At 43.5% G+C, this 27,069-nt stretch overlaps 1 protein-coding gene across 2 annotated transcripts in view; it reads right to left on the reverse strand.

Annotated features, from left to right (window-relative positions):
* LOC126348812 (nuclear pore complex protein Nup133) overlaps positions 1-27,069 on the reverse strand; it is a 119,223-nt gene that overhangs the window by 42,649 nt on the left and 49,505 nt on the right. For both annotated transcript variants that reach the window (XM_050002386.1, XM_050002387.1), the window contains exons 12-14: positions 24,876-24,982; positions 11,100-11,199; positions 4,057-4,176 (exon numbers count right to left, since the gene is read on the reverse strand). In XM_050002386.1, coding sequence (XP_049858343.1) covers positions 4,057-4,176; positions 11,100-11,199; positions 24,876-24,982 — 327 coding nt within the window. The remainder of the gene's footprint in view (positions 1-4,056; positions 4,177-11,099; positions 11,200-24,875; positions 24,983-27,069) is intronic.

A 27,069-nucleotide genomic window follows, 5' to 3' on the forward strand; every position in this document is an offset into this window, starting at 1 on the left:
TGAACGGACAGTGTCTTGAAAGGAGGATATAAGATGAACGTCAACAAAAGCAAAAGAGGATAATGGAATGTAGTCAAATTAAATCGGGTGATACTGCGGGAATTAGATTAGAAAATGAGACACTTGAAGTAGTAAAGGAGTTTTGCTATTTGATGAGAAAAATAACTGATGATGGTCGAAGTAGACGGGAAATAAAATGTAGACTGGAAATGGCAAGGAAAGGATTATGTTAACATCGGGTATAGATGTAAGTGTCAGGAAGTCGTTTCTGAAAGTATTTGTATGGAGTGTAGCCATGTATAGAAGTGAAACATGGGTGATAAATAGTTTGAACAAGGAGATAATAGAAGCTTTCCAAGTGTGGTGCTACAGAAGAATGCTGAAGATTAGATGGGTAGATCACATAACTAATGAGGAGTTATTGAATAGAATTGGGGAGAAGAGGAGTTTGTGGCACAACTTGGCAAGAAGAAGGGACCGGTTGGTAGGATATGTTCTGAGGTATCAAGGGATCACAAATTTAGCAGTGGAGGGCAGGGTGGAGGGTAAAAATCGTAGAGGGAGACCAAGAGATGAATACACTAAGCAGATTCAGAAGGATGTAGGCTGCAGTAGGTACTGAGGGATGAAGAAGCTTGCACAGGATAGAGCAGCATGCAGAGCGGCATCAAACCAGTCTCTGGACTGAAGACCACAACAACAACAACATAATGACAATTAATAAAAATATTATTAATAATAATTTGATGATGCTTGTGACAAATTTTTTCTTTAATTTACTATCCATGATGGGTGCAAAAGTAGTAGTAAATGAGAAAAAACTTTCCTTTCAGTACAAGTGACAATTTATCATAAATGATTATGCATTTATAATCCATATCACATATGAAGATGGCCAAATTTTCAGCCATCTAGCCCAAACACCTCCATTAACCAGTGACAGCCAATACGATTCATTTTCCTTTCTAGCAGCTAGCCAAAAATTATTGCTAGACATTGAGAATCTCTGCCTTGTAGGCTGTTTTGTTGCTATTCTTCATGACAACACAGTTTTATTCACAGAGCAACTGAATTATTCTTTCAAATGCCAGTGTTACTGTCTTGTAGCAGTAAAGCTGTGAATGAGTATCCATAAAAGTGTGAGTGTAATTTCCAAATAAATGTGCCAGTTGATGGCAATAAATGTTAAGTGGTTCACAAGCTGGCAAGGGGAAGCATTTACCACATGAAAAACTATTTAAAATCTGACTCTGAAAGCAGGACACCTGTTGATGACATTCTGAAGACATAAGAATGGACTGCAGAAGTATATGGTGTTGGCAAGAGAATTATACAGCAACTTGTTAACGAAAGTGTCGGAAGCATCAAGAAAAATTGGTTTTGTGTCCCATGGATGCATCAACATTGCAAGAGACTTATGACACAAATGGATTGTTTTGACAAGGATATTTTAAGGCATTACATGTTTGAAATGTGTATAAAGCTTTGACATCACAAAAACTTGCCAAAGTTATGTGCGGGAAAATTGACTTAAAATGTGTTACTACACTAGTGCAAAGAACTTGAAAGACATTGATTTCCATTACGTTAAGATAATGATGGAAGGAAGCTTTTACTGGGAAGAAGTGCCATAGCTGCAGCACAAGCTACTCTGCTTAGAAACGTGTACACAGTAAGACAAGAAGGTAGTTCAACAGTGTATGAGCAAATCAAGAGTCATTCCAGGAAAATGACTGATAATACTATCAGTTACATTTCCCATAGGAAAAGGTCTTCAGATAATTATTTTGCATGCTGCCTCTTCTCCTGGTTTTGTTCTGAAGAGAAAACTTGTATTAAGAAGTGAGAAAAATAGCAGTGACTACCATATGGCAACGAACATTGTCACTTTCAAGAAGTGGTTCAATGGACACTTCTTGTTACACCTTGTTACGAAGTCAGTCATTATAATGGACAATGCACATTATCATTCAGCAGTTACAGAGCAAACAAGATGTACATATACCATGAAAGAAGATATTATGTTTAGGTTTAAAAACATCCCGCACAGTGTGAACCAAAATTGTACCAAACTCCCTGTAGCTAATAATTTATACAAGTCATGTGACAAAACATACAAACTTTACTTACTTGTGCATAAATGTGGTCACACATAGTTGCATTTGCAACCATACCACTGCCAGTACAATCTGACTGATCTGGGCACAGATTAAATGCTACGTGTCAGAAGAGAAGAAAACATTCAAGACAGTAGCCGGTGAATAGTTTGTGCGTGAAGCAATAGAAAGCACCTTTCCTTCAGTGTGGGTAAACTCTGTGTGGCTTGCTGAAAGGCTGCAGCAGAAAGACTGGTAAGGAGGTGAAGATGAATATAAATCCAGAAACTATCATAATAAGTTTACAGTCAGAGGATTTGGACACAGATACCAAATGATGGAATTAAGATGTAGACTGTTCCAAAGTAAGGTAATAACGCTTTTTGGTTTTATAGACTCATGGTTTATAAAAATGGTTTTGTTTGTCAAAATGGTTTTTTTGTCAACATATAAACTGTATATGGCCACTTCCTTGCCTTTACTGATTGGGAATTTGTATCATAAGAAAGATGCAGATTTCATTTGTTACGAGTGACTTAACTATATTGCTCAAAGAGCAGCAGCTATCTAGTTATGAAATTTAAGCTTTTTCCAGCGCAGATACCTATGCTCCAATAACACACGAGAATGCAGCTGGATACATTAGTTAAAAAGTCTGATAGTTTGAAATTCTCATTTTGGAGCTACCAATTGGAAAATGTCTTAAAATCAAGATATCTGTGATTTCCAATGTTATCAGGCAGCATTTCCTCAAGTTATTCAAAGAATATGGTTTGTTGTTTGCTTGTTCCCTGGACGATAAATGCACTCCCTCATAGTAGTCTCTAACAAGTTAGTTTACACTCATTTATAATGTCCTTTAACAGAAAAAAAAGAAGAAGAAGAAGAAGAAGAAGAAGAAGAAGAAGAAGAAAAAGAAGAAAAAGAAAAAGAAGAGGCGAGAGAGAGAGAGAGAGCGAGAGAGAGAGAGCGAGAGAGCGAGAGAGCGAGAGAGAGAGAGAGAGAGAGAGAGAGACAATATACTGACCATTTACAAGATAGCCTTTTGCATTAGAATAGTCTTTGCTACCAGTTATCCTTTTTTATGCTTAGTGATTTACACTTAAGTACAGTCAACGACCCCACATACAAGCATTATAAAATTACACAGTTTTACATAATTTTATGGAGTAGGAGGAGTTATGTAATGATTTCAGTTTGCTTTAAAGCTAATTTATTGTCCACATCTGAAGTTGCCTGCATAGGTGACACATCGTTAAACAAATCAAAAGCTACACAGCTTCATTAAAAAAACAATGCTTTCTTTCCATCACATCTAGACACTCATTTTTCAGAAGCACTTTGACTCTCAAGATGAATCTACCTTACTTAACAAAGTGGTAGTTTACTTGATGTAAGAGATGGGAACTTATCTCCAAAAACTGATTGAGATTCTTCTCAGGTGTTCCTCACATACAATTTTCAATTTTCTGCAGAAGTCTTCTAATTCAGAGAGAGAGAGAGAGAGAGAGAGAGAGAGAGAGAGAGAGAGAGAGAGACGGGGTGGGAGTTAGAAGAAACACTGAGTAAGGGGGTCAGGGCAGGTCTGAGAAAGTAGAAGTGGGGGTGGGGGGAAGGCACTGAATGGGGGTACGAGAGTGTGAGTGGGCCACGGATGGGGGTGTGAGGGGTGCAATTGCAAGTGGGGAACAGTGAAGCAGATGTGAAAGTGCAAGTCGGGTGGTGGGAGTGTGGGTGGAAGAGAATGCAACAGAGGCAGGGGTGGTGAGAGATGGAGGCAGGGGGCATGGGGTGGTGGTTGAGAGTGAATGAGGCGGAGGAGGCAGTGAGGGAAGATAATCTCAGTTAGTTTAAAAACTTAAAACTTTATTAATTTGTTGTAATATAACACATCAAGGAAATTTTATATTTTTGAAATAACTCAAAATTTCACTCAATAATAACAACAACATCTGCTTACCAGTATTGCGGAATTTGCATCAACAAGGAGCTTTGCAATCTCTTGTGGTCGGCGATCACTATGTGCTATATCTTCACACCACTTTGAAATGAAGTGGAATATTTTGTGGATGTTGGTAACCTATAAAAATACAGATTACATTTGAATATAGAATTTGTAATATATAAATTTCGCCAGGATACAATCTATTTGCACCACTGGACTATGTCTTTAAGTGAAAACAATAATTATAATAATAATAATAATAATAATAATGTAGTTGCAATGAAGTGCAAGACAAAATAAATGTATGTCAAAGTGTTAACTTGAATGGACATTAGCTACAAACGACTGTAAGTACACAAGAATTAACATTTATTAATTAAAATAATGATCATTGATGCTGTGCCCATCTATTGGTGATATACTAGAACAGTAATCACAGTTTACTGATTTCGTACTGTAAAACCAGTTTTCATGAATAAACTATGGCACCTTAATCCATTAATGCCCTCAGTTTGTTATATCATATGCTGCACATGTGTTTTTACTTTGTATTGTTACATCTAGACTGAATGGTGTGAACGGCTTACAATTATTTGTGAATACGGTCATTGGGTGCTGCTCCCCACCACAATAGTAGTTTTCAGTGACACAAAAATATCATTATTGCACAGATACTTCCTGTTAGTGCTACTCTGAACCAACACAATGTGCGACAGGTAAGAATTTTGTCCTATACTGAAACTGCTTGTATTGATATAAAAGTTTGGCTTAAGGTTTTAGTGTTATATCAGAATAACAATTAAACACACTGTTGTTTCTGTTTGTAAAATCTTTATCTAGGCTTATACAATAGAGTAATACTTTGCCATAAGATATATCATACAATGGGAAACTACAACTACTTTAAAATTTAATTCAGTGAACATTTCTTTTTTTACTTTTAGAGTTAAATAATAGATGCAGTTGTTTCCTGAGGTCATTTTGGTGGATTCTTATGTAATATATCTTATTGTCAGGTCAAATAAATACTATTATAATCCTGAAAATCCCTGTGATGCAGAAGAGATTCTAAAACTACTTGAGACTCTGACATGAAGATAGTATCTGCAGTGAAACAGAACGAGCTGGTGAGATAGATTTTCTCCTCCTTAAACCATGTGATGGAAATAATTCAACTGTGATGATGCTCTTTGTCAAGATGAAAGACTTGTTAGTTTCAGTGACATGGGTAAAAAGAGTTCTCTTGCAGCCAGTGATAGTACTGGCCACTACAGAAGGAAACAGAAACAATATTGGTGAGCAGCCTGTGAGAGAAAGCAACAATGGAAATAAAAACACACCAGCACTATCAAAGAAATAGAAAACAATAACAAGGGAGTGGCTATCAAAGGAACTGAAAACCATGAATGTTGGCAGTCAAGTAAATTTCACTGGTAATATATCAGAGCCTTTTCTTGTGGCTAAAATGAATCAGCTTCATAAGATGCCTTTAACCATATTCAACAAAGTTTTCAATGAAGAATTTATGAAGTACATTTGTAAGGAGACAGTGAAATATGATGCTCCAAAAGGATATTTAGAATTTCAACTTTCAGTTGACGAGTTACACAAATATTTTGGAATTATGATTCTTTCCGGTTACAATCCAGTCCCTTTTAGAAGAATGTATTGGGAGACAAGGACAGATACTTAGAATTACCTTATAAGTAACTAATTCAGTAGAAACAGGCTTGAACAAATCTATCACTTTCTGCATTTTAATGATTCCTCCCAATTCTGTTGTCTTTGTTCAAAACTATTTAACCTTTCTGCCACTCTTGGAATCAATACGCAAACATGAATTACACTGCATTGGCCCTAACCAAAGAGACAGGATTGAAAAGCACCACAGGAAGACTGACAGAAGGAACCTTGTGGATCTTATGTTCTTCAAAATGAACACTTTACACTGCTAAGACAGCACGACAACAGCCAAGTGACATTAGCAACAAATCTGCAAATCAATGATTGTCTTACCAAGGGGACCTGCAAGAGATGAAGTGAAGCACAATGAAAGCATGTGACCATCCCTCAACCCACCTTAGTACAACTCTACAACAAAGGGATGGTAAATATCAGTCTTTTTGACAAACAGAGGTCTGTATAGAACCAGTTTCTGCTCCAAGAAATGGTACTGGCCTCTTGTTAGATTCTGCCCTGACAAAAGCCTCATCGATATGTGGATGCTGTATAGAAAGGTGAACAACATAAGTTTGTTGGAGTTCAGATGAAGTGTTTACTACCTCTATGGATGTTGCCAGTAATGGATAAATGTCAAGGGCACTTTGCAATATCACAGGTAAACATTGTGCAAAACAGAGAACATATCACTGATATAACGTTTGCTACATAAAAGATTGCACTATGCTATTGAACTGTAAATGTTAATGCTCATTGTATGTTATCATACATGAAATAAAACAGTGTAAAAATTTAAAAAATAACATTTTAGTCATTGACACATGCTGCTATCCATGAAAGAACTACTTTGACTTAATTTCATCAAAATCAAATACAAAATATAGTTAGTTAGTTAGTGTCTTTCTTGAGGAAAAATTATTACTTACCAACCACTCCAGGTACTCAACATTACCAACTAATCACTGGGAAGTTTTAACATCAATTTCTGGATAACAAAATGTTTATCATGACGCTGTTTTGTGAGATGAATGCCCATTAATGATCTGGAAGTGTTGAGACAACAAGAAGCTGATTTGATTGTACCTTGGCACAAAAGATCAACATTCAGCACATCCCTTACTAAACGACAACCCTTTCTGTGAATACCAAAGGGCTTATTGCTCATGGATGACTACTGAACAGTCATTCCATGGATAGGTGAGCAGAGCTATGGCATGCAGGTGTCTCCGGTAGATGCTACTTATACTATGAAGAGGTAACAGGCAGTTTGTTTGTTTATGTGCAGAGCACGAAAACTGGACTGATTCTCAATACACCTGTTGTCAGTCTAATTCCCTCATGGTGGAATGCATCATATATCTTCAGGTCTTGTAGGCAGGCAGATCTGAACACACAAGCTGTCTTTGCTCCCCAAGTGCTATGAGCAATACATTTTACAAAATTAAACACTTAAGTATTAGTTCTCATTATCTTCACTAGGGCAGCAATGTGCATTTCTGATTAAAATGTAGTCCAGGTATTTCTCTGAATCTCTGTCATTTAAAAAGGTCTCTCTCATTTTAAGTTTCTGGAGATTAAAAACAAACACATTTTTCGAAAACTTAGAACTGACTGGTTGTAGCCATTCCTCCAACTTTCTAACTACCAACTGCAGTTGGACGATGTCTGCTGCAAACCATTAAAACAAACTAAAAACTGTGAAGTCATTCACAAATAAAGACAAAAGAACCTGGCCTTTTACCCACAGATATACATTTTGCAAACATGGTTACACTTTGAACACTAAGTTGACAGACATGATTCCATTGTGTAAAATGATCGAATAGAATATGATGGACTTGGTATAATAAAATAATGTGATGGTGGTGGTGGTGGTTAGTGTTTAACGTCCCATCGACAACGAGGTCATTAGAGACGGAGCGCAAGCTCGGGTTAGGGAAGGATTGGGAAGGAAATCGGCCGTGCCCTTTCAAAGGAACCATCCCGGCATTTGCCTGAAACGATTTAGGGAAATCACGGAAAACCTAAATCAGGATGGCTGGAGATGGGATTGAACCATCGTCCTCCCGAATGCGAGTCCAGTGTGCTAACCACTGCGCCACCTCACTCGGTAAAATAATGTGATGAAAGAGTCACAGAAAAATAGGAACATGTTTCCAAAAGCACCATGTGTGGAGTGTTCAACAATACTATGCTTCAAATTATAATCACAAGCCTTCCAGATGATCCACACACAGGAAAAACTCCAGAAATACCATATTATTATTGGAGGAAGTTAAATAGTTACTTATCATTTTTAACTTTAATGTTTTTTTTGTGTTGTGGCAGGCTAACCCCACAACCTTCCTTTATTGTTTGAGTGTTACTAACAACTAGTGGACCACTAGATCCACTGGGAATGTTTTTGATAGACTCAGTGAGTGATATTTCAATTTCACAAGAAACTTTATGAACTAAGGAAGATCCTTGAAAATGAGAGCATGTCCAACACAAACTGTGGTCCAATAGGTGCTACACAGGTTGTCTGGTAATGATTTTATCTTGATCACATTTCAGTACATGTGCGCAAAGTACACCCTGAGGTTGGTTTTGAATCAAAATTGCTACCATCTTTGTATTCTGGGAATTAACACGGAACCTTATTTGTGGCACATAACATTCCACCATTCACTGCACGAGGGCCTCAAAATCTTATCACAAGCTTATATTTATGAGGACTAGTAGCGCTCATCAGTACCCCACCTTGGAAACCCAGGAAACGACAAACCAGCACCCAGCCAAGATAAGAGACGGGACGAGGTTCCCCGAGATGTCTGTTGTATGGCACAATCCTGGGGCACTTTTAGATTACCAAATGTTCTGTGAGCACATACTGCTTTACCCCAACCATTGTCACTGTACACTGTCATGTCTTGGAGTTCACAGTTTCAAATGAGATAAATTTCTAAACAGGAGGAAAGGTGCAAGGGGACAAATTCTAATGTTAAGATTTACGGCCCTTCTAACTGAAAGGACGTAAACAAAACCCGGTAAAACAATGAAAATGAATAAATGTGACAATTACAAGCTCTTACATATCTAAAGTGGGGAAGACTATAGGAATACTGACAGGAACATGATACAAGAATTCTTCAACAATGTTCTCATGGCTCAAATGGTTCAAATGGCTCTGAGCACTATGGGACTCAACAGCTGTGGTCATCAGTCCCCTAAAACGTAGAACTACTTAAACCTAACTAACCTAAGGACACCACACACATCCATGCCCGAGGCAGGATTCGAACCTGCGACCGTAGCAGTCGCACGGTTCCGGACTGAGCGCCTTAACCGTGAGACCACTGCGGCCGGCCTGTTCTCATGGATATGATTAATTGTTCTGATGACCATTCTCTATACTATATTTTAATTATAAATGATATTAAATAACTAATCTCCTGTATAAAACACACTAACTATTACCTCTACCGACTCTCCACAGATCCTGTCCCTTTATCACCTGGCAACCTGCTCACCACTGTCAATGTCAACTTCCTCTACACTAACATCCCCCCAATGCTCAAGGCCTTGCTGCCCTGAACTCAACTTTTCCCAGTGCCCAAATGACTTTAAAACATCTAAATCCCTCCTGGTCACCACGACTGACTACATTCTCACCCAGATTTAGCTCTCCTTTGACAGTACCAGCAACAAACAAATCCACAGTACAGTATGGGCACCCACATGGTACCATTCTATACCAAACGATTAGTGGACTATCTAGACATTTCTTCCTAGCCACCCAGAATCCCAAAACCCTCAGTTTTGTTCAGTGATGAGATCTTCACGATCTGGACCAAGTTTAAGAACACCCTATCCACATTCCTCCAGAACCTCAACACCTTCCCCCCCCCCCCCCTCCCCCCATTTTGCTTCACCTGGTCCTCCTCAGCCTAACAAGCCACCTTCATTGGTGAATCTTCCATCTCATGGATGGCTTCATCAGTACATCCATCCATATCAAATCTACTGAACACCAACAATACCTCCTTTTTGACAGCTGCCACCCAATCCATACCAAGATGTTCCCTTCCACATAGCCTAGCTGTTGCATCTGCAGTAACAAGCAGTCCCTGCTCAAATATACTGAGGGTCTTGCTGAGGACTTTACAAACCACAATAAACATCCCCATTTTGTCAAGAAATAGATCTTCCCAATCTTCTACCACTTTTTATATACCTGCTGATGCCCCACAACGAGTACCACCCTCGTGGTTCAGTAGCACCCACATTTGGAAACACTTAAATCTGTTCTTCACAGTGCCCTGAAAAATAAACATTGTCCCCTCTCACACTGGTATATCCCTGACCAAAATATCATTTTTTGTCCTTGTTCCATTCCTGCTCCTAAACTCTTACCTTCATGGCTCATACGCCAGTAAAAGGCCTAGAGGCAACACCAGTTCCATACATCCTACTCCAGGCATATCACTGGTATTTCCTATCCCATCAAAGGCAAGGCCACACATTAAGGCAGCCAACTGGTCTACCAATCTAACTACAACCACTGTTCGGCATTCAATGAGGACATGACCACTAACAAGCCATCTGTCCACATCAATGGCATCCACCAAACTGTGGCCATACAACAGCTGGACACTCCAGTCACCAAGCATGCTGTATAGTATGGTGTGATTTACACCAATGACTACTTTACAGCCTACGCCATCTGGCTTCTTCACACCAATACCAGCTTCCAGCTTTTCTCAATTGCCTTTGTGTGATTCCCTGCAAACATACCTTCCTTGAAACTTCAGTAGTCCCTGTCCTACACTTGCCTATATCCCCTACCCTGGTCTCACTCCAGTTTCACACGCACCTTGTGTCCTCCCAGCAAAACTGCATAGTTCTTTCCACTTACCTTGCTCCCCCCCCCCCCCCCCCCCCCCAATCACAGGCCCACAATGCTGCATCAGGCAGCCCTCTATCTGTCCCCACCACAGCCCTGCACACTCCCATAGGAAGCATTGTAGCACATTCCCCAATCCCTACCCTGTTATCTTTCCCCTCCCTGCCTCTTCTGTATGCCCATTACCAACTCAAGCCGAGAGTGCTACCTACCTACTAACTTCAGTCAGGCTTCAAAGCCAATCAGTGACTATGTGTGTGTGTGTGTGTGTGTGTGTGTGTGTGTGTGTGTGTGTGTATTTTATGTTTAAGCCACTCAATGCAACCTCTTTGTGGTTATCAGACCAAATTCATATCATTGCACATGATTTTCTTTTTTGCTGCCAGACTTTTGAATGGTTCTAATCTTAACAATAGAATGCTTAATGGAAAATATGCTGAGTACATCATTCTGCACAAAATTAGCAGGAGTGTTTCCTATTTGTACACGTTACCTCTTGATAAAAGATGTCAAAATAATTTAAAGCTCCAGTTGGCATTTTCCTTTCATCTGCAAGCAGTAGTTTGATGTTCGTTTCAATCACCACGCTGTATCTGAAAAACAAAGTGCAATAATATTGCTTTTAAAGAAATTATACACATGAAAACTGTGATGCCAAGAAAGACAGAAAATAATGGAATTTTACTTATTTTGTGTGCGTGCAGCAGAGAAGGCAAAATCCATGAAAAACTCATAGTTTATTTGGAGGTACACAGAGTAGAAAATTTAATACTCAGAGCTGACATCCCTGGCCGCATCAATGGTTTCACTAGACATGGCCTGCACCTCAACAGGTATGGAAAGGGGAGGTTGGCAAAGCTTATAGGTGGGATTGGTGGGATCACTCATGGGAAAATTCCTGCAGTAATGGGTGTTAGAGCTGCACCTTTTTAGATTGTAGTCAGCTGATAGGTATTCCTGCTTAAGGGAAGTCTCTCTAACAAAGGAACCAATTTTGACAAAGCTTAGGTATCCAAGTAATGAGGGAATTAGTATATTTCATCAAAATATACAAGGTATTAGAGATAAAGTTAGTGAACTGCTTATAGATGTTGACTCTGAAATTATTGGTATATCTGAACACTTCTTAAATAAGGAGCTAATTCAGAGGCTTCCTTTACCAGGATACAGGTTGGCTGGCAGCTTTTTGAGGAGCTCTTTGCGGTGTGGAGGAGTAGCCATGTATGTGAAAAACGGCATCCCATTTGAGTCAATTGATGTTTCAAAGCACTGCACTGAAAAGGTGTTTGAATGTTATGCAGGTGTGGTTAAATTTAACAGAGCTAAACTTCTAACTGTTATTTATAGATCCCCAGACTCCGATTTCACAGCATTTTTGCTAAAGCTAGAAGAGGTTCTTGGTTAACTTTATAGGAAATACAAAAAGTTAGTTATATGTGGTGACTTCAATATTAATTGTATAAGTGATTGTGCAAGGAAGAGGATGCTGGTAGACCTCCTTAATTCATATAATCTTATGCAAACTGTATTCTTTCCAACGAGAGTGCAAATAGGGAATAGTAGAACAACCATAGACAATCTTTTTGTTCATTCCTCATTACTAGAAGGGCATTCTGTTAGCAAAAAGGTGAATGGCCTTTTATCGTACTCTTTGAAAGTTGCTTTCCGTTAGAATGTTCAAAGCAGGGTACCAGCACAAACAGACAGCCTGGGTGGCTCACTAGAGGGATAAGAATATCTTGTAGAACAAAGTGGCAATTATATCAAAATATTAGAAACAGTCAAAATCTAAATGCAGCAGCCCATTACAAACAGTATTGTAACGTGCTTAAAAATGTTATTAGGAACGCAAAAAGTATGTGGTATGCAGATAGAATAGCTAAGTCTCAGGATAAAATTAAAACCATATGGTCAGTCGTAAAGGAAGTGGCTGGTCTGCAGAGACAGGTCGAGGATATAGAATCAGTGCATAGTGGGAAAGTTCGTGTTACTGATAAGTCGCACATATGTACAGTATTTAATAATAACTTCCTGAATATAGCAGGTGAACTAAATAGAAACCTAGTCCTAGCAGGGAATCATATAGTGCTCTTAGAAAAAAGTGTTCCGAGACTGTTACCTGAAATGCTCCTCCATGATACTGACAAGAGGGAGATTGAGTTAATAATTAAATCACTAAAGACCAAGAACTCTCATGGATATGACGGGGTATCTAACAGAATACTGAAGTATTGTTCTATGTATGTTAGCCCAGTACTTAGCCATATCTGTAACTTTTCCTTTAGGAGTGCTCGGTTTCCTGACCGATTAAAGTACTCGGTAGTGAAGCCACTTTATAAAAAGGGAGACAGGGATAATGTTGACAATTATAGACCTATTTCTATGCCATCGGTGTTTGCTAAAGTAATCGAGAGAGTTGTGTATACAAGGTTACTGGAGCATTTAAATTCACATAATTTGCTGTCAAATGTTCAGTTTTGTTTAAGAAATGGTTTAACAACAGAAAATGCTATATTCTCTTTTCTCTGTGAGGTTTTGGACCGATTAAATAAAAGGTTGTAAATAGTAGGTGTTTTCTTTGATTTAACGAATGCTTTTGACTGTGTTGACCACAAAATATTACTGCAGAAGTTGGACCATTATGGAGTAAGGGGAGTAGCTTACAATTGGTTCGCCTCTTACTTTAAGAACAGAAAGCAGAAGGTAATTCTTCGCAATATTGAGAGTGGTAGTGATGTTCAGTCCCAATGGGGCACTGTTAAGTGAGGCGTTTCCCAAGGGTCGGTGCTGGGGCCACTGCTGTTTCTTATTCATATAAATGATATGCCTTCTAGTATTACAAGTGATTCAAAAATATTTCTGTTTGCTGATGACACAAGCTTGATAGTGAAGGATCTTGTGTGTAATATTGAAACAGTATCAAATAATGCAGTTCAGGAAATAAGTTCGTGGCTTGTGGAAAATAATTTGATGCTAAATCACAGTAAGACTCAGTTTTTGCAGTTACTAACTCACAATTCAACAAGAACCAATATTTTGATCAGACAGAATGGGCATATTATAAGCGAGATGGAACAGTTCAAGTTCCTAGGCATTTGGATAGATAGTAAGCTGTTGTGAAAAGCCCATGTCCAGGATCTTGTTCAGAAACTAAATGCTGCTTTATTTACCATTAGAACATTATCTGAAATAAGCAACACTTCAACATGAAAAGTAGTCTACTTCACATATTTTCATACGCTTATGTTGTATGGTATTATTTTTTTGGGGTAATTCTTCTGATTCAAAAATGGTATTTTTGGCTCAAAAACGGGCTGTTCAAGCTGTATGTGGTGTAAGTTCGAGAACCTCTTGTCAACCCCTATTCAATAGTCTGGGAATTCTGACATTGCCCTCACAGTATATATTTTCTTTAATGTAGTTTGTTGTTAGCAATATTAGCCTATTCTCAAGAGTTAGCAGCTTTCACTCAGTTAACACTAGGCAGAAATCCAATCTGCATTTGGAATGCACTTCCTTGATTCTTGCGCAGAAAGGAGTGCAGTATTCTGCTGCATCCATTTTCAATAAGCTACCACAAGAACTCAAAAATCTTAGCAGTAGGCCAAACTGAAGTCCTAACTGAATAGTTTCCTCATGGCTCACTCCTATTCTGTCAAGGAGCTCCTAGAAGAGCTAAAAAATTAAGCAAATTCCAGTGTTCCATTGTTGATTTTCTTTATTTAAATTTACGACTTGTCACCTAAATATGTTTTTTTATATTTCATTTTATCTGTTTCTAATATCGTGTTATAATTTCATGTATTGACTCGTTCCATGACTATGGAGACTTCTCCTTAATTTGGTCCCACAGAACAATAAATAAATAAATAAATAAATAAATAAAAGAGCTGGATAGTGATGGCACAGGAAATTAGGAGCTCGGAATGCCGAATAGAAAGGGGACAAACCTCAGTGTCAACCAAAAGACTATTGACACGAAAAGACCTGGTGGCTAAATGGACAACCTGGGTCCAAGAGCAGAGCAGAAGGGGCAGCTGATCAAGGAACTTGCCAACCATTATCCAGACGAGACAGAACTAATGCCCATAGAGCCAGAGAAGACTTACAACAAGGGGTAGGCAAGGAAGCGAGGAACATGGTGTTTACGGAAAAAGTCATCTTCAGACGAAGGATATGGGGCAACCAAGTAAGCTTGTCAAAAAGAAGACCCCAGAAAACCCTGAACAACTGGTGAACAGGAATGGGCAAATAAAAATTGGGAGGGGACCCTGAAGACCTCACTCATGCAGCATAAAGAGGATGTGATGGTTCCAAGCTGTCATAACCTTATGAAGATTGAAGAAGATTGTGACAAGATGGCGGTACTGAGAAAAGGCATATCAAACTGTGGTTTCAATCAAAGCAGATGATCAGAAACCATCCCTCCCAAAAGCCATACTGATAAGGCAATGAAAGGTGCAGAGATTCGTAATTGAGCTGACAAGCTACCATCCATTTTAGTAACTTGCAGTGGACATTGGTCAGGCTGGCTGGCCAAAAACTATCAAGAGACAATGGACCCATGCCAGGCTTGCTTAAGGACAGGAACCACAATACCGTCTCTCCACTGAGAGGGGAAGGTTAAACACCTGGAGGAGATATTGTTGTTGTGGAGGACTGAGGTTTGAAGCACTTGTTATGGGTGGAATCAGGGTAAGGAGCTGAATGGTGGGAAAAGAAGAGGGCCAGAAGAAGCTCCTATTTAGAAAAAAGTTCACAGTAGGATTGCACCTGACAAGGGGTTAAATATAAGCGGGAAGCTTCAGCCTGCTGCTTCCACAGGAGGAAGGCTCCTCAATACGAGGCGAACACTGAAGCCATCGTCAAATAGATCATAAAATGTTGCACGAGAATTGATGGATCTTTACAAAGGCCACCTGGAAGAGTGAGGCCCAGAATGGAAGAATGCCACTGGCAACCTTGCAGGGTGCAGAAAAAAGTCCACATCCATGACGGAGGGGTAGAAAAACCTAGAGAGAAGACAAAGTGTTTCCAGCGCATCCGTTTGCTGTTTTGTTGTGCTTTGGCAAAAAGAAATTTAAAGGTAATACGACCAGCAGAGGATGGGTGCCGCTTAAGATGTTGCAAGACACAACAATAATCATGGATAACATTGGCGATGGCTCTGCTCCACTACAGGACTTGCTGACGGCAGATGGAACCTATCAAGCAGAGAATAGCAATGCCGGCAGCACCAATTACCTTATTGGACAACTCATAGACTATTTCATGGGTGAAAAACTGACCTGGGAGGTATATAGAGGCCAATCAGCATGATGGAAAGGGGTAACCTTGCCACTGGGAGGCAGGAAGAGAACAAGAGCATCGACAGGAAGTGATCACTATCACAAAGGTCACCGTGTAGCGACCAGTGTAAGGAAGGAGGAATGGGAGGGGAATAGAGGAAAGATCAATAGCAGAGAGAGTGTGATATGTGGCACTAAAATGGATAGGGTAACCATCATTAAGAAGGTACAGGTTGTGGTCCATGAGAAATTGGTCAATAAGGAGCCCCTGACTAGATAAAAAGCAAGGTCCCAAAAAGGGTGACTGGCATTAAAATCCTGAGGAGAAAGGAGGGATGAGGGAGTTGTTTAAGGAGTGCAATTAGGACAGCAGACATAGGTGCCACGACAGGAGGGAGATAGATATTGCAAACCGTGACCCCAGTCGACCCGGACAGCAATACCCATATGAACCAAAGTACATGCATCACTGGAAGCCCTCAAAGGGCCAATTTAATTCTGACAAAGCACGGAACCCACAAGGGGTCGATGAGTGAACATCAGTCAAACGAGAATCCTGGAGAATGACACAAGCTGCCGAATAAAAGGCAATAAGGAATGCAACTCTGGGAGGTGATGGCAGTATCCAATAAAGTTGCACGGAACAAGCAAGGAGTGGGTATCCAAATGGGACGCGTACGGACTAGAGTCAATCATACCATCATGTCACCATCCGTCACAAACGAAGACAGGATGACATCCATAAATAACAGGTCATACTCAGGGTGTGAGGGGGGAGATAGCACCTCTGGAAGCACTGGGAGGTCTTGTGTTTCTTCTCCTCCTCCTCCTCCTACTCTCCCCCTCCTCTCTCTCATACATTGTGGAGGGGAGGGCACAGAGGGACAGCAGGCTTCTCCAAGATCTGGAACCAAGAGAGAGCAGGCAACCTTGGGACGCATGGACTGTCTGTGCCATGGCCGAGTTATGGTAGCAGGATTGGTTGGTTGGGTGTGGGATTGAAGGGACCAGACTGCTAAGGTCATCGGTCCCTTGTTCCACGATAAAATCACACGAAATAAAAACTGTCAGTCGTTAAAAAACGGAGAACTGAGAGAAGGGACGACACAATACAAGAAAGGCAGACAAAGACCAGACAAACGGAACTAAAATCGCACCGAGTGTGAAGGTGGTTGGCCGACCATGAAAATAAGGAAAAGCCAACCACCAAATGACATTAAAACCCACAGTTTAAAACCACAGGCCAAAGGCCCAAGTCAATACAGGAAATAAAAGGACAAACACTCAAATCATACGATAAAAACCCCCTGCCCGAATAAAACTCAACACGAGGTCCGCCATAGCAACGTCATCACATAAAAGGGCAGGGAGGGTATCAGGCAGCGCAAACGTCTGCCTGAGTCCTGTTAAAAGCGGGCAGTCCACCAAAATGTGGGCCACCGTCAGAGCTGCCCCGCAGCGACATAACGGTGGGTCCTCCCGGCGCAACAAATGGCCGTGCGTCAGCCACGTGTGGCCAACGCGCAGCCGGCAGAGGACGACAGAGTCCTTCCGAGAGGCCCGCATGGAGGAGCGCCACACACGGGTCGTCTCCTTCACCGCCCGAAGTTTGTTGGGTGTGGGCAGGGTGCGCCACTCGTCACCCCAGGCACCAAGCACTTTCTGGTGCAAAAGCGACAGGAGATCACACTCCATAAGGCCGAGTTCCAGAGCCGGTGAACTCACTGCCTGCTTAGCCAGCGTGTCAACCCGCTCATTGCCCGGGATGCCGACATGACCTGGGGTCCAAACAAAGACCACGGAGCGGCCGCAACGGGCAAGAGCATGGAGCGACTCGTGGATGGCCATCACCAGACGGGAACGAGGAAAGCACTGGTCAAGAGCTCGTAAACCACTCAGGGAGTCACTACAGATGACAAAGGACTCACCTGAGTGGGAGCGGATATACTCTAGGGCGCGATAGATGGCAACCAACTCGGCAGTGTATACACTGTTCCCGGGTGCCAGCGACCGTTGCTCACAATGATCCTCTAGAGTAAGAGCGTAACCAGTGCGACCAGAGACCATCGAACCGTCGGTATAGGTCACGGCAGATCCGGGAAACTCGGCAAGGAGAGCAACAAAGCGGCGGCGGAGGGCCGGAGGAGGGACCGAGTCTTTCGGACCCTGTGCCAAATCCAGCCGAATGCATGGTCAGCGCACACACCAAGGGGGCAGACGGAGATTGGCCCGGAAAACAGGTGGGAGAGGAAAAAACTCAATCCCACACAGTAGAGCCCGGATGCGAACCGCGATCGTACACCCTGACCGGGGCCGCCTGTCTGGAAGATGGACGATCGAGTGCGGGAACAGGAGACGGTAGTTGGGATGCCCTGGCAAGCTACAAACGTGGGCAGCATAAGCGGCCAGAAGTCGGTCGCGCCGGATCCGCAATGGAGGAACACCAGCCTCCACAAGTAAGCTGTCAACAGGGCTTGTCCGAAATGCTCCTGTGGCAAGTCGGATCCCGCAGTGATGGATGGGATCCAGCAATTGCAACGCTGATGGCGACGCCGAACCATAAGCCACACACCCATAATCAAGGCGGGACTAGATCAGCGCTTGATACAGCCGGAGAAGGGTGGACCGATCGGCACCCCATCCGGTGTGGCTAAGGCAACGGAGAGCGTTTAAATGCCGCCAGCATGTTTGTTTAAGCTGCCTAATATGAGGCAGCCAAGTTAGCCGGGCATCAAATACCAGTCCCAAGAACCGATGCGTCTCTACCACAGCAAGAGGTTCACCGTCAAGGTAAAGGCGCGGCTCAGGGTGAACCGTGCGACGCCGGCAGAAATGCACAACGCAGGTCTTAGCGGCCGAAAACTGGAAGCCGTGCGCTACAGCCCACGACTGCGCCTTGCGGATAGCGCCCTGCAGCTGGCGCTCAGCAACTGCAATGCCAGCGGAGCTGTAGTAGAGGCAGAAATCGTCTGCATACAACGAAGCTGCGACAGACGATCCCACCGGCTCAGCGAGCCCATTGATCGCAATTAAAAACAGGGAGACACTGAGGACAGACCCCTGTGGGACCCCGTTCTCCTGGACCCGGGAGGAACTATGGGACGCAGCAACTTGCACGCGGAAGGAACGAGACGACAGAAAATTCTGAATAAAAATCGGGAGCGGGCCCCTAAGACCCCACCCATGAAGTGTGGCCAGGATGTGATATCGCCAAGTCGTATCGTACGCCTTCCGCATGTCGAAGAAGACGGCAACCAGATGTTGGCGGCGTGCAAAGGCTGTACGGACGGCAGACTCTAGGGAGACCAGATTATCGACGGCAGAGCGGCCTTTGCGGAACCCACCCTGAGACGGAGCCAGAAGGCCTCGAGACTCGAGGAGCCAACTCAACCTCCGGCTCACCATACGTTCTAGCAACTTGCAAAGAACGTTGGTGAGGCTTATGGGGCGGTAGCTGTCCACCTCCAGTGGGTTCTTGCCAGGTTTCAACACGGGGAGGACGATGCTTTCTCGCCATTGAGACGGGAACACACCCTCAACCCAGATGCGGTTGAAAACATCTAGGAGGCGTCGCTTGCAATTCACAGAGAGGTGTTTCAGCATCTGGCTGTGGATGCGGTCTGGCCCAGGAGCCGTATCAGGGCAAGCAGATAGGGCACTCTGGAATTCCCAGTCGCTGAAAGCAGCATTGTACGACTCCGCGTGGCGCGTGTGAAAGGAAAGCCTCCAACTTTCCAACCGCTCTTTCCGGGAGCGGAAGGCCAGTGGGTAATTCGTAGATGCGGAACACTGAGCAAAGTGCGCTGCTAACCGGTCCGCAATCGTGTCGGAGTCAGTACACACCACTCCATTCAGCGAAAGCCCAGGGACAGAGACAGGCGGCCGATAGCCATGGAGTCGCCTAATCTTAGCCCAAACCTGCGATGCAGAGGTACGGACGCCAATGGTGGAAACATACCGTTCCCAGCACTCCTGCTTCCGTTGGCGAATAAGGCGTCGGGCACGGGCACGGAGCTGTTTAAAAACGATGAGGTTCTCCAAGGACGGGTGCCGCTTATGGCGTTGAAGAGCCCGCCGGCGATCTCTAATCGCCTCTGCGATCTCGGGCGCCCACCAAGGCACAGTCCTCCTCCGAGGGGACCCGGATGAACAGGGAATCGCAGATGCCGCCGCAGAAACGATGCCGGTGGTGACCGACTGAACCACCGCATCAATGGTGTCAGGGGAAGGAGGTGCGATAGTGGCGAGAGAGGAGAACAAGCCCCAGTCAGCCTTATTCAGAGCCCATCTGGAGGGGCGTTCAGAAGAGTGACACTGTGGTAGTGACAGAAAGATGGGGAAATGGTCACTACCACATAAGTCGTCATGGACACTCCAGTGGATGGATGGTGAAAGTCCGGGGCTGCAGATAGAAAGGTCGATGGCCGAAAATGTGCCATGGACTACGCTGAAATGTGTCGGCTCTCCCGTGTTTAAGAGGCAGAGGTCAAGCTGCGAGAGAAGAGTCTCGACATCTCTACCCCGGCCAGTAATCGCGGCGCTACCCCACAGGGGGTTATGGGCGTTAAAGTCGCCCAGTAACACAAAAGGAGGAGGCAGTTGTGCAATCAATGCAGCCAACACATGACGCGAGACATCACCATCTGGCGGAAGATACAAACTGCAGACAGTAATAGGCTGAGGCGTCCACATCCTTACAGCGACAGCCTCTAAAGGTGTGTGAAGAGGTACACATTCGCTGTAGACAGAGTTAAGGATGTAGACGCAGACTCCACCAGATACCCTCTCATAAGCTGCCCGGTTCTTGTAATAACCCCGATACCCACGTAGGGCAGGGGTCCGCATTGCCGGAAACCAAGTTTCCTGTAGGGCAATGCAGAGGAAAGGGTGACTGCTGATGAGTTGGCGAAGCTCAGCAAGGTGGTGGAAAAAAGCGCTGCAGTTCCACTGGAGTATTGCTTTGTCCATGTCCGAAAAAGGCGTGAAGGGGCCGAGGAGGCAGATCACGCCACTGGGTCACCTGCTGCCACCGATGGAGGACCAGTACAATCTGCTTCCATGGCGTCTGAGGGTCCGGCGAGATCCAGGTCCTCAGCGGACGCCCGGATCTCCACCTTATCCCCGGACGCAGAGCCTGTAGGGAGCAGTGGGGTGGATGCCACCGCGTGGTCCTTGGCCTTAGAGGTCTTCTTCTTCGTCTTGTCTCTCTGGTCCTTGGGTTTTATTGGCTGGGAGGGCTCCAGCGAGTCAGTCTCCGGGACGGAGGAGGAGCGGGAAGCCCTGCAATCAGCCGCTAGTCTGCTTTTCTTCCATTGGCTGACGTCACCCTTCCCAGAGGCGGAAACCTGGGAAGGAAGGGACCCAAGGGACCCTTTCCGTGCTATTCGAGCAGGGGAAGTTTGAGGCTTCCCCAGCTTAGAAGTGGGGACTGATGTCCCCGATGGTTGGGGGGTTGCTGCTCCTGAGGCAGGTAGTGCAGGAGCAGCAGGGAGTGAAGTGCCCCCCACCATCAAGGGGGCAGGTGTAGCATTCCGGCTCTGAGAGGTGGCAGTCTGAGGGAGAGCTAATGGGGCCATAACAGTAGTAGCCGCGGCGTAAGAGGCAGGCATTCGAACAGGATGGAGGCGTTCGAACTTCTGCCTGGCCTCAGTGTATGTCAGGCGGTCCAGGGTCTTATACTCCATGATTTTGCGCTCTTTCTGGTAGATCCTGCAGTCCGGCGAGCAAGGTGAGTGGTGCTCTCCGCAGTTTACACAGATGGGAGGCGGAGCACATGGAGTATCGGAATGTGATGGGCGTCCACAATCTCGACATGTGAGGCCGGAAGTACAGCGGGAAGACATATGCCCGAACTTCCAGCACTTAAAGCACCGCATCGGGGGAGGGATATATGGCTTGACGTCACAACGATAGACCATCACCTTGACGTTCTCAGGTAAAGTATCACCCTCGAAGGCCAAGATGAAGGCACCGGTGGCAACCTGCTTATCCCTTGGACCACGATGTACGCGCCGGACGAAGTGAACACCTCGCCGCTCTAAATTGGCGCGAAGCTCGTCATCGGACTGCAATAGAAGGTCCCGATGGAATATTATGCCCTGGACCATATTAAGACTCTTATGGGGCGTGATTGTAACCGGAACATCCCCCAGCTTGTTACAATCGAGTAACCGGCAGGACTGGGCGGAGGACGTCGATTTGATCAAAACCGAGCCCGAGCGCATTTTGGACAAGCCCTCCACCTCCCCGAACTTGTCCTCTAAGTGCTCGACGAAGAACTGAGGCTTCATGGATGTAAAGGATTCACCATCAGCTCTCGTACACACCAGGTAGCGGGGCGAGTATGGTTCGCTGGCATCCTTAGTCTTTCGTTCCTCCCATGGTGTAGCCAGGGAGGGGAACGATTTGGGGTCATATGTAGTTGCGTAGTATTGAGCCCTGGAACGCTTAGAGACTGCTGGCGGCTGGCCACCAGCAAGAGATGATGTACCACGCTTCATTGCGGGTCATCCGCCCTGATGCCACCTACTCCGACCAAGGGCCCTCCCCACGGGCGCCACCCAGCCTCAGCAACGACCACCTGGCAGGATGGCCATTGCCGGGAGTCCCAATGCCCCAAGGAGATAGGCATCTACTCCTTGGCATACGTGGGGAGTTAACGGCGCTGGCATCAGCAGAGCGATCCCTGTGTAGTCAGGGGGCTACAACCAACAGGGTACATGGCGGCCCCACCACAACGGACTGGCTACCGTGCTGGATTTCAGGTGATGTAGTCCAATATCGTCATTGGCGCATAAAGCGGCACAGCATAGCAGACTGCAAGAGACCGCACCCAAGAACAAATCCACGCCCAAGAGATGGTAGGTGAGCGGGACTGCTAAGCGATGACGACAAACCTGGCTAGAGATGGTAATGCTTGATGGACACATCGCTCCTTGTAAGGCGCCCTTCCCCAATCGGCTCGCTCTTCGGAAAATTTAGAAGGATGGAGGTCAAACCCGTTAGGGGACCATCTCACAAGGCCAAAACGTTTGAGACTCCTTTTAGTCGCCTCTTACGACAGGCAGGAATGCCGTGGGCCTATGGTACCAGGACTCCAGACCAAGAGACGCTGGGGAACAAGTCCCACGAGGGAGCTTAATAACTGGTGGACGCCAAAGAAGGGGGCCACATCCTTAGCCGGAAAGAGAAAGCAGCACCTGTTGAGGAGGATGTGGGAACCGCAGGGGATGGGTAGAGGAGAGGGGGATGCAACTGGGGTAAGGAAGGTGAGCCTCAGTGCAAGAGAAACAATCCAGAGACTTATACCTTTGTCTCTCTCTCTCTCTCTCTCTCTCTCTCTCTCTCTCTCTCTCTCTCTCTCTCTCCCTCCCCCATCCAGTAATTTTCATTATTGTTAAATTGAGCATTGTTTTTAAGTAAGTAATAGGACAGGCAATCATGGCAGAAGCAACAGGGTTATATGCAGGAAAAAAAAAAGGATTTTTGTTTCCGAGCATAGTGCAGTTTAGAACTGTTCCTTGAATGAAACTTCCTGAGCTTTTAACTTAAATTCTAGAGCTTTCAAAAACTGCCCCTGCTTTATCATTATGACTAAAATTATTGACTGCCAGAGTTGGTACAGTGTTCTATTCATATAAGGCTGGTACAACATTTGAAATTATCGATGCTATGAGAGACACTTGTCTGTTTTTGCTCTGAGCCCATGGCCCACTTACATGCTCTACTGAGTGCATTCCCTGGCTATCAGCTAAAACATTGTAATGTAATCTAATTTTGGCTACATCTTTTATAACAGAATCCCAATATGAATAGACATAGTTGACAGGTCAGTTCATGCACAAACTCCTGCACTGGCAATATGTTTGCGATTATGAACAGCTATGAGGCAGCATGGGAACTACCAATGACTTGTAGAGTTCCATGCCACATTGAGTTACTACACTACATTGAGCAAAAGGAGGTACAACACTATATTAGGAGATATCGCATGACTTTTGTCACCTCAGTGTAAAATCGTTGTTAACAAAAAGAAAAATAAGGAAAAAGGCAACCAAGGAATGGCAAAAATAAACACAGTAAGAACACACTGACATGGACATCTACATGATTTCTCTGCAATTCGAAACGAAGTGCCTGGTACAGGATTAGTCAAAACAGCTTCAAGCTATTTCTCTACAGTTCCTCCCTTGGAAAGCACAGGAAAAAGGAACACTTCAATTTTTCCATGCAAGCTCTGATTTCTCTTATTTTACTAGGATGATTACTTCTCTTGGTGTAGGTGGGCACCAAAAATATAGTTTTACCTTTGGAAGAGAAAGTTAGTGACTGAAATTTCAAGAGGTGAGCTTGCCCCAACGAAAAACACCTTTGTTTTAATGACTGCCATCCCAATTTTCATGCCATATCTATGGCACCCCCCCCCCCCCCCCCATTTCACAATAATACAAAACAAGCTGTGTTTTTTGAACTTCTTCGATGTCCTCCAATAATACTAACTGATGTGCGAGACACTTAGAAAATACAGATAATTCAGGAGAGAAGAATGCTTCAGATGAGAGATTGAGGACACTCCCTACTGTTGTGACTTGTTCTTGTAATTGTGAGCTTCAACTGACAGTCGCATTTCAGTCGGAGCTACCGATGGTAGTGGTCATGTGTGCATGAGGTGTGCGTGCTTGCGTGTGCGTGTGTTTTCTTTGCTGAAGAAGGCTTTAGCCAAAAGCTATAATATACAGCTGTCTTTCCGTTGTGCCTGTCTGCAATTCAGTGTCTCATATTTATGGTAAATAGCAATCTATTTTTTTCCTAACATCGTTGATTCTTTAAAAAGACATTTATTTTAGTTTTATTTTCAATTCTATCATCTTTTACCAGTCAAGATAGCAGAGACATATTGGGGTTTCCTTCTCAAATATATGTTTAACAGTTTTTCTATACTAATAATGGTAATTTACATTACAAAATATTTAAAGACTTACTGTGGCTGAAGCAAGTGAAGTGAAATTGCTGCTACTACTTTTTCTGCATGTTCTCCCAGAACATATGATGTTGGCATTGGAGTTCTTCTAATGGAGACTGCTGAAAACTGATTGAACAAAACATGAATCACTGCTCATAGGTATGAGGCAAAGCATACAACAAAACTTCCTATTAAAATATAATTTTTTATTTTTTATTTTATATCCCCCTGCCCCCATCATTTCTGAAGAGTAGTTAACAGCTTACCTTTCTCAAGTAACGGCTCAATTTTCAAAGTGAATTCCTTCCAATATTTTAGGTGAAACATATCTGAAAGGAATTATTCAACTGACAGTCGCATTACAGTCTGAGCTACCTATGGTAGCCGTCATGTGTGCACAAGGTGTGCTTTTTCTGCTTATGATAAGACTTCTTGGGGGGTGGGGGTGGCATAATAATTTTCAGGAGCCAGAAAAAAAGTGTGTCCTTCTGACTGAAAAGGTACTCCTTTGTGAGGTTAACTGCCACCATAATTGTTTTTTGGGAGCTGCTTCTTTCACAGTCACTAGATGAGACTTTGGAGACCTTGTCTGATATCTCCTAACTTATCTTTATTGCCTTATAAATGAGAAACAAAAGTCAGTGAAGTTCTTGGGTTCACAGTACCAATCACAGTACTGACCAATTTTAGAATCTATGTACATACTTCCACTCCATCAACCTTTTTATTTCCAGTGATATCCCCCCCCCCCCCCAAATGTACTATCAAATCTTTCCACCCAGAAAGAAATTTCTAATATTTAAAGAAGTATTCATCACACTCTTTTAAATAGTTAACTACTACAAACTAACTGTGTCCAAAACCATTCTCATTCTTTCACATTTCCACTTTTTCCTGAGGCATACTACGTGCCTCTCCCACATCTTGTTACAATGAACTGAAGGGACATTTCTTGCAAGTGGACAGAATACTACATGGCCTCAAAATTGATGTCTGCTTTGATTCTGGTAATAATAAAATTCTTTTTATAGTTTATGTCGCACTTACGTTAGAATTTCTTCCTGTGGGACTTTTCTTTACTTTAAAATACTGTTAGCGCTTTAAGTGTGACAGCCAATTAGTACTTGGGGCTTGAAAAATGGAAGCATCCTTCCAACTGGCTTCATATGCAGATGTGCCAGGCTAATTTATAAGAATTACTTTGTATCTTAACATTTCAACCAAGTATTCCAATAAGAATGAGATTTTTACTCTGCAGCAGAGTGTGCACTGGTATGAAACTTCCTGGCACATTAAAATTGTGTGCCAGACCGAGACTCGAACTCGGGACCTTTCCCTTCCCCTTCCCGCCCCCTCCAGGTTGCTGCTTGCATCACACTTGATGGTTGCATTCTGGCCCATGATGCAGGAGTTGGCAGTCCTGTGTGTGTGTGTGTGTGTGTGTGTGTGTGTGTGTGTGTGTGTGTGTGTGTGAGGTGTGCTTGCTTCTTGTGCGAATGGTGTGTGTCCCGAGTTGAGTCTCAGTCCGGCACACAGTTGTAATCTGTCAGGAAGTTTCATATTCCGATAAGGTTTCTTGTTTCTTTGTGTGAAACACCAGTGTGAGACATCATCCATCACTTCCTCCTCCTTTCCAGCCAGCACTGTCTAGTGACATTACAATGTCCAGTTAACCCATAAATATTCTAACCTGATGTCATACTGCATTCCTATCTCTTCAATCCCCTGAAATGGTACTCCCGTTCAATAAACAGTAATAAAAATCTCTTTCACATATCTTCAACCAAGCTCTTATTCCAATTTCTATCAATGGTAAGGGCTTTAGGGAAAGAAGTCATGTAGTTTATAAGATCTTCTGCACAGACCATTTAGCCTTCTATGAAAGTATCATTATCAGTAGACTTAAAGCAACTGAACCGTCTCTTCAGTAAACATAGTAGGTCAATAAAAATTAGACCGTCTATTAGCTGCTCAACAACTAGCTCAGCTAACCTGCATAATAAGTAGACGTCAAATGTTTCTTTATTCCAGGCTTTCATCACAATATAAAGTCCTTTGATGAAGGACTTCATACTGTATATGTAGCTCATTTACTTAGTGATTAAAACTACTTGTTATTTTCAATGTAGGAGAAGACAACTGCTACTTACCATAAAGAAGACACACCAAGTTGCACACAGACACAGTTAAAAGACAGTTACATAAAGCTTTAG

This window comes from Schistocerca gregaria, chromosome 1, assembly GCF_023897955.1.
Source record: "Schistocerca gregaria isolate iqSchGreg1 chromosome 1, iqSchGreg1.2, whole genome shotgun sequence".
Taxonomy (NCBI): domain Eukaryota; kingdom Metazoa; phylum Arthropoda; class Insecta; order Orthoptera; family Acrididae; genus Schistocerca; species Schistocerca gregaria.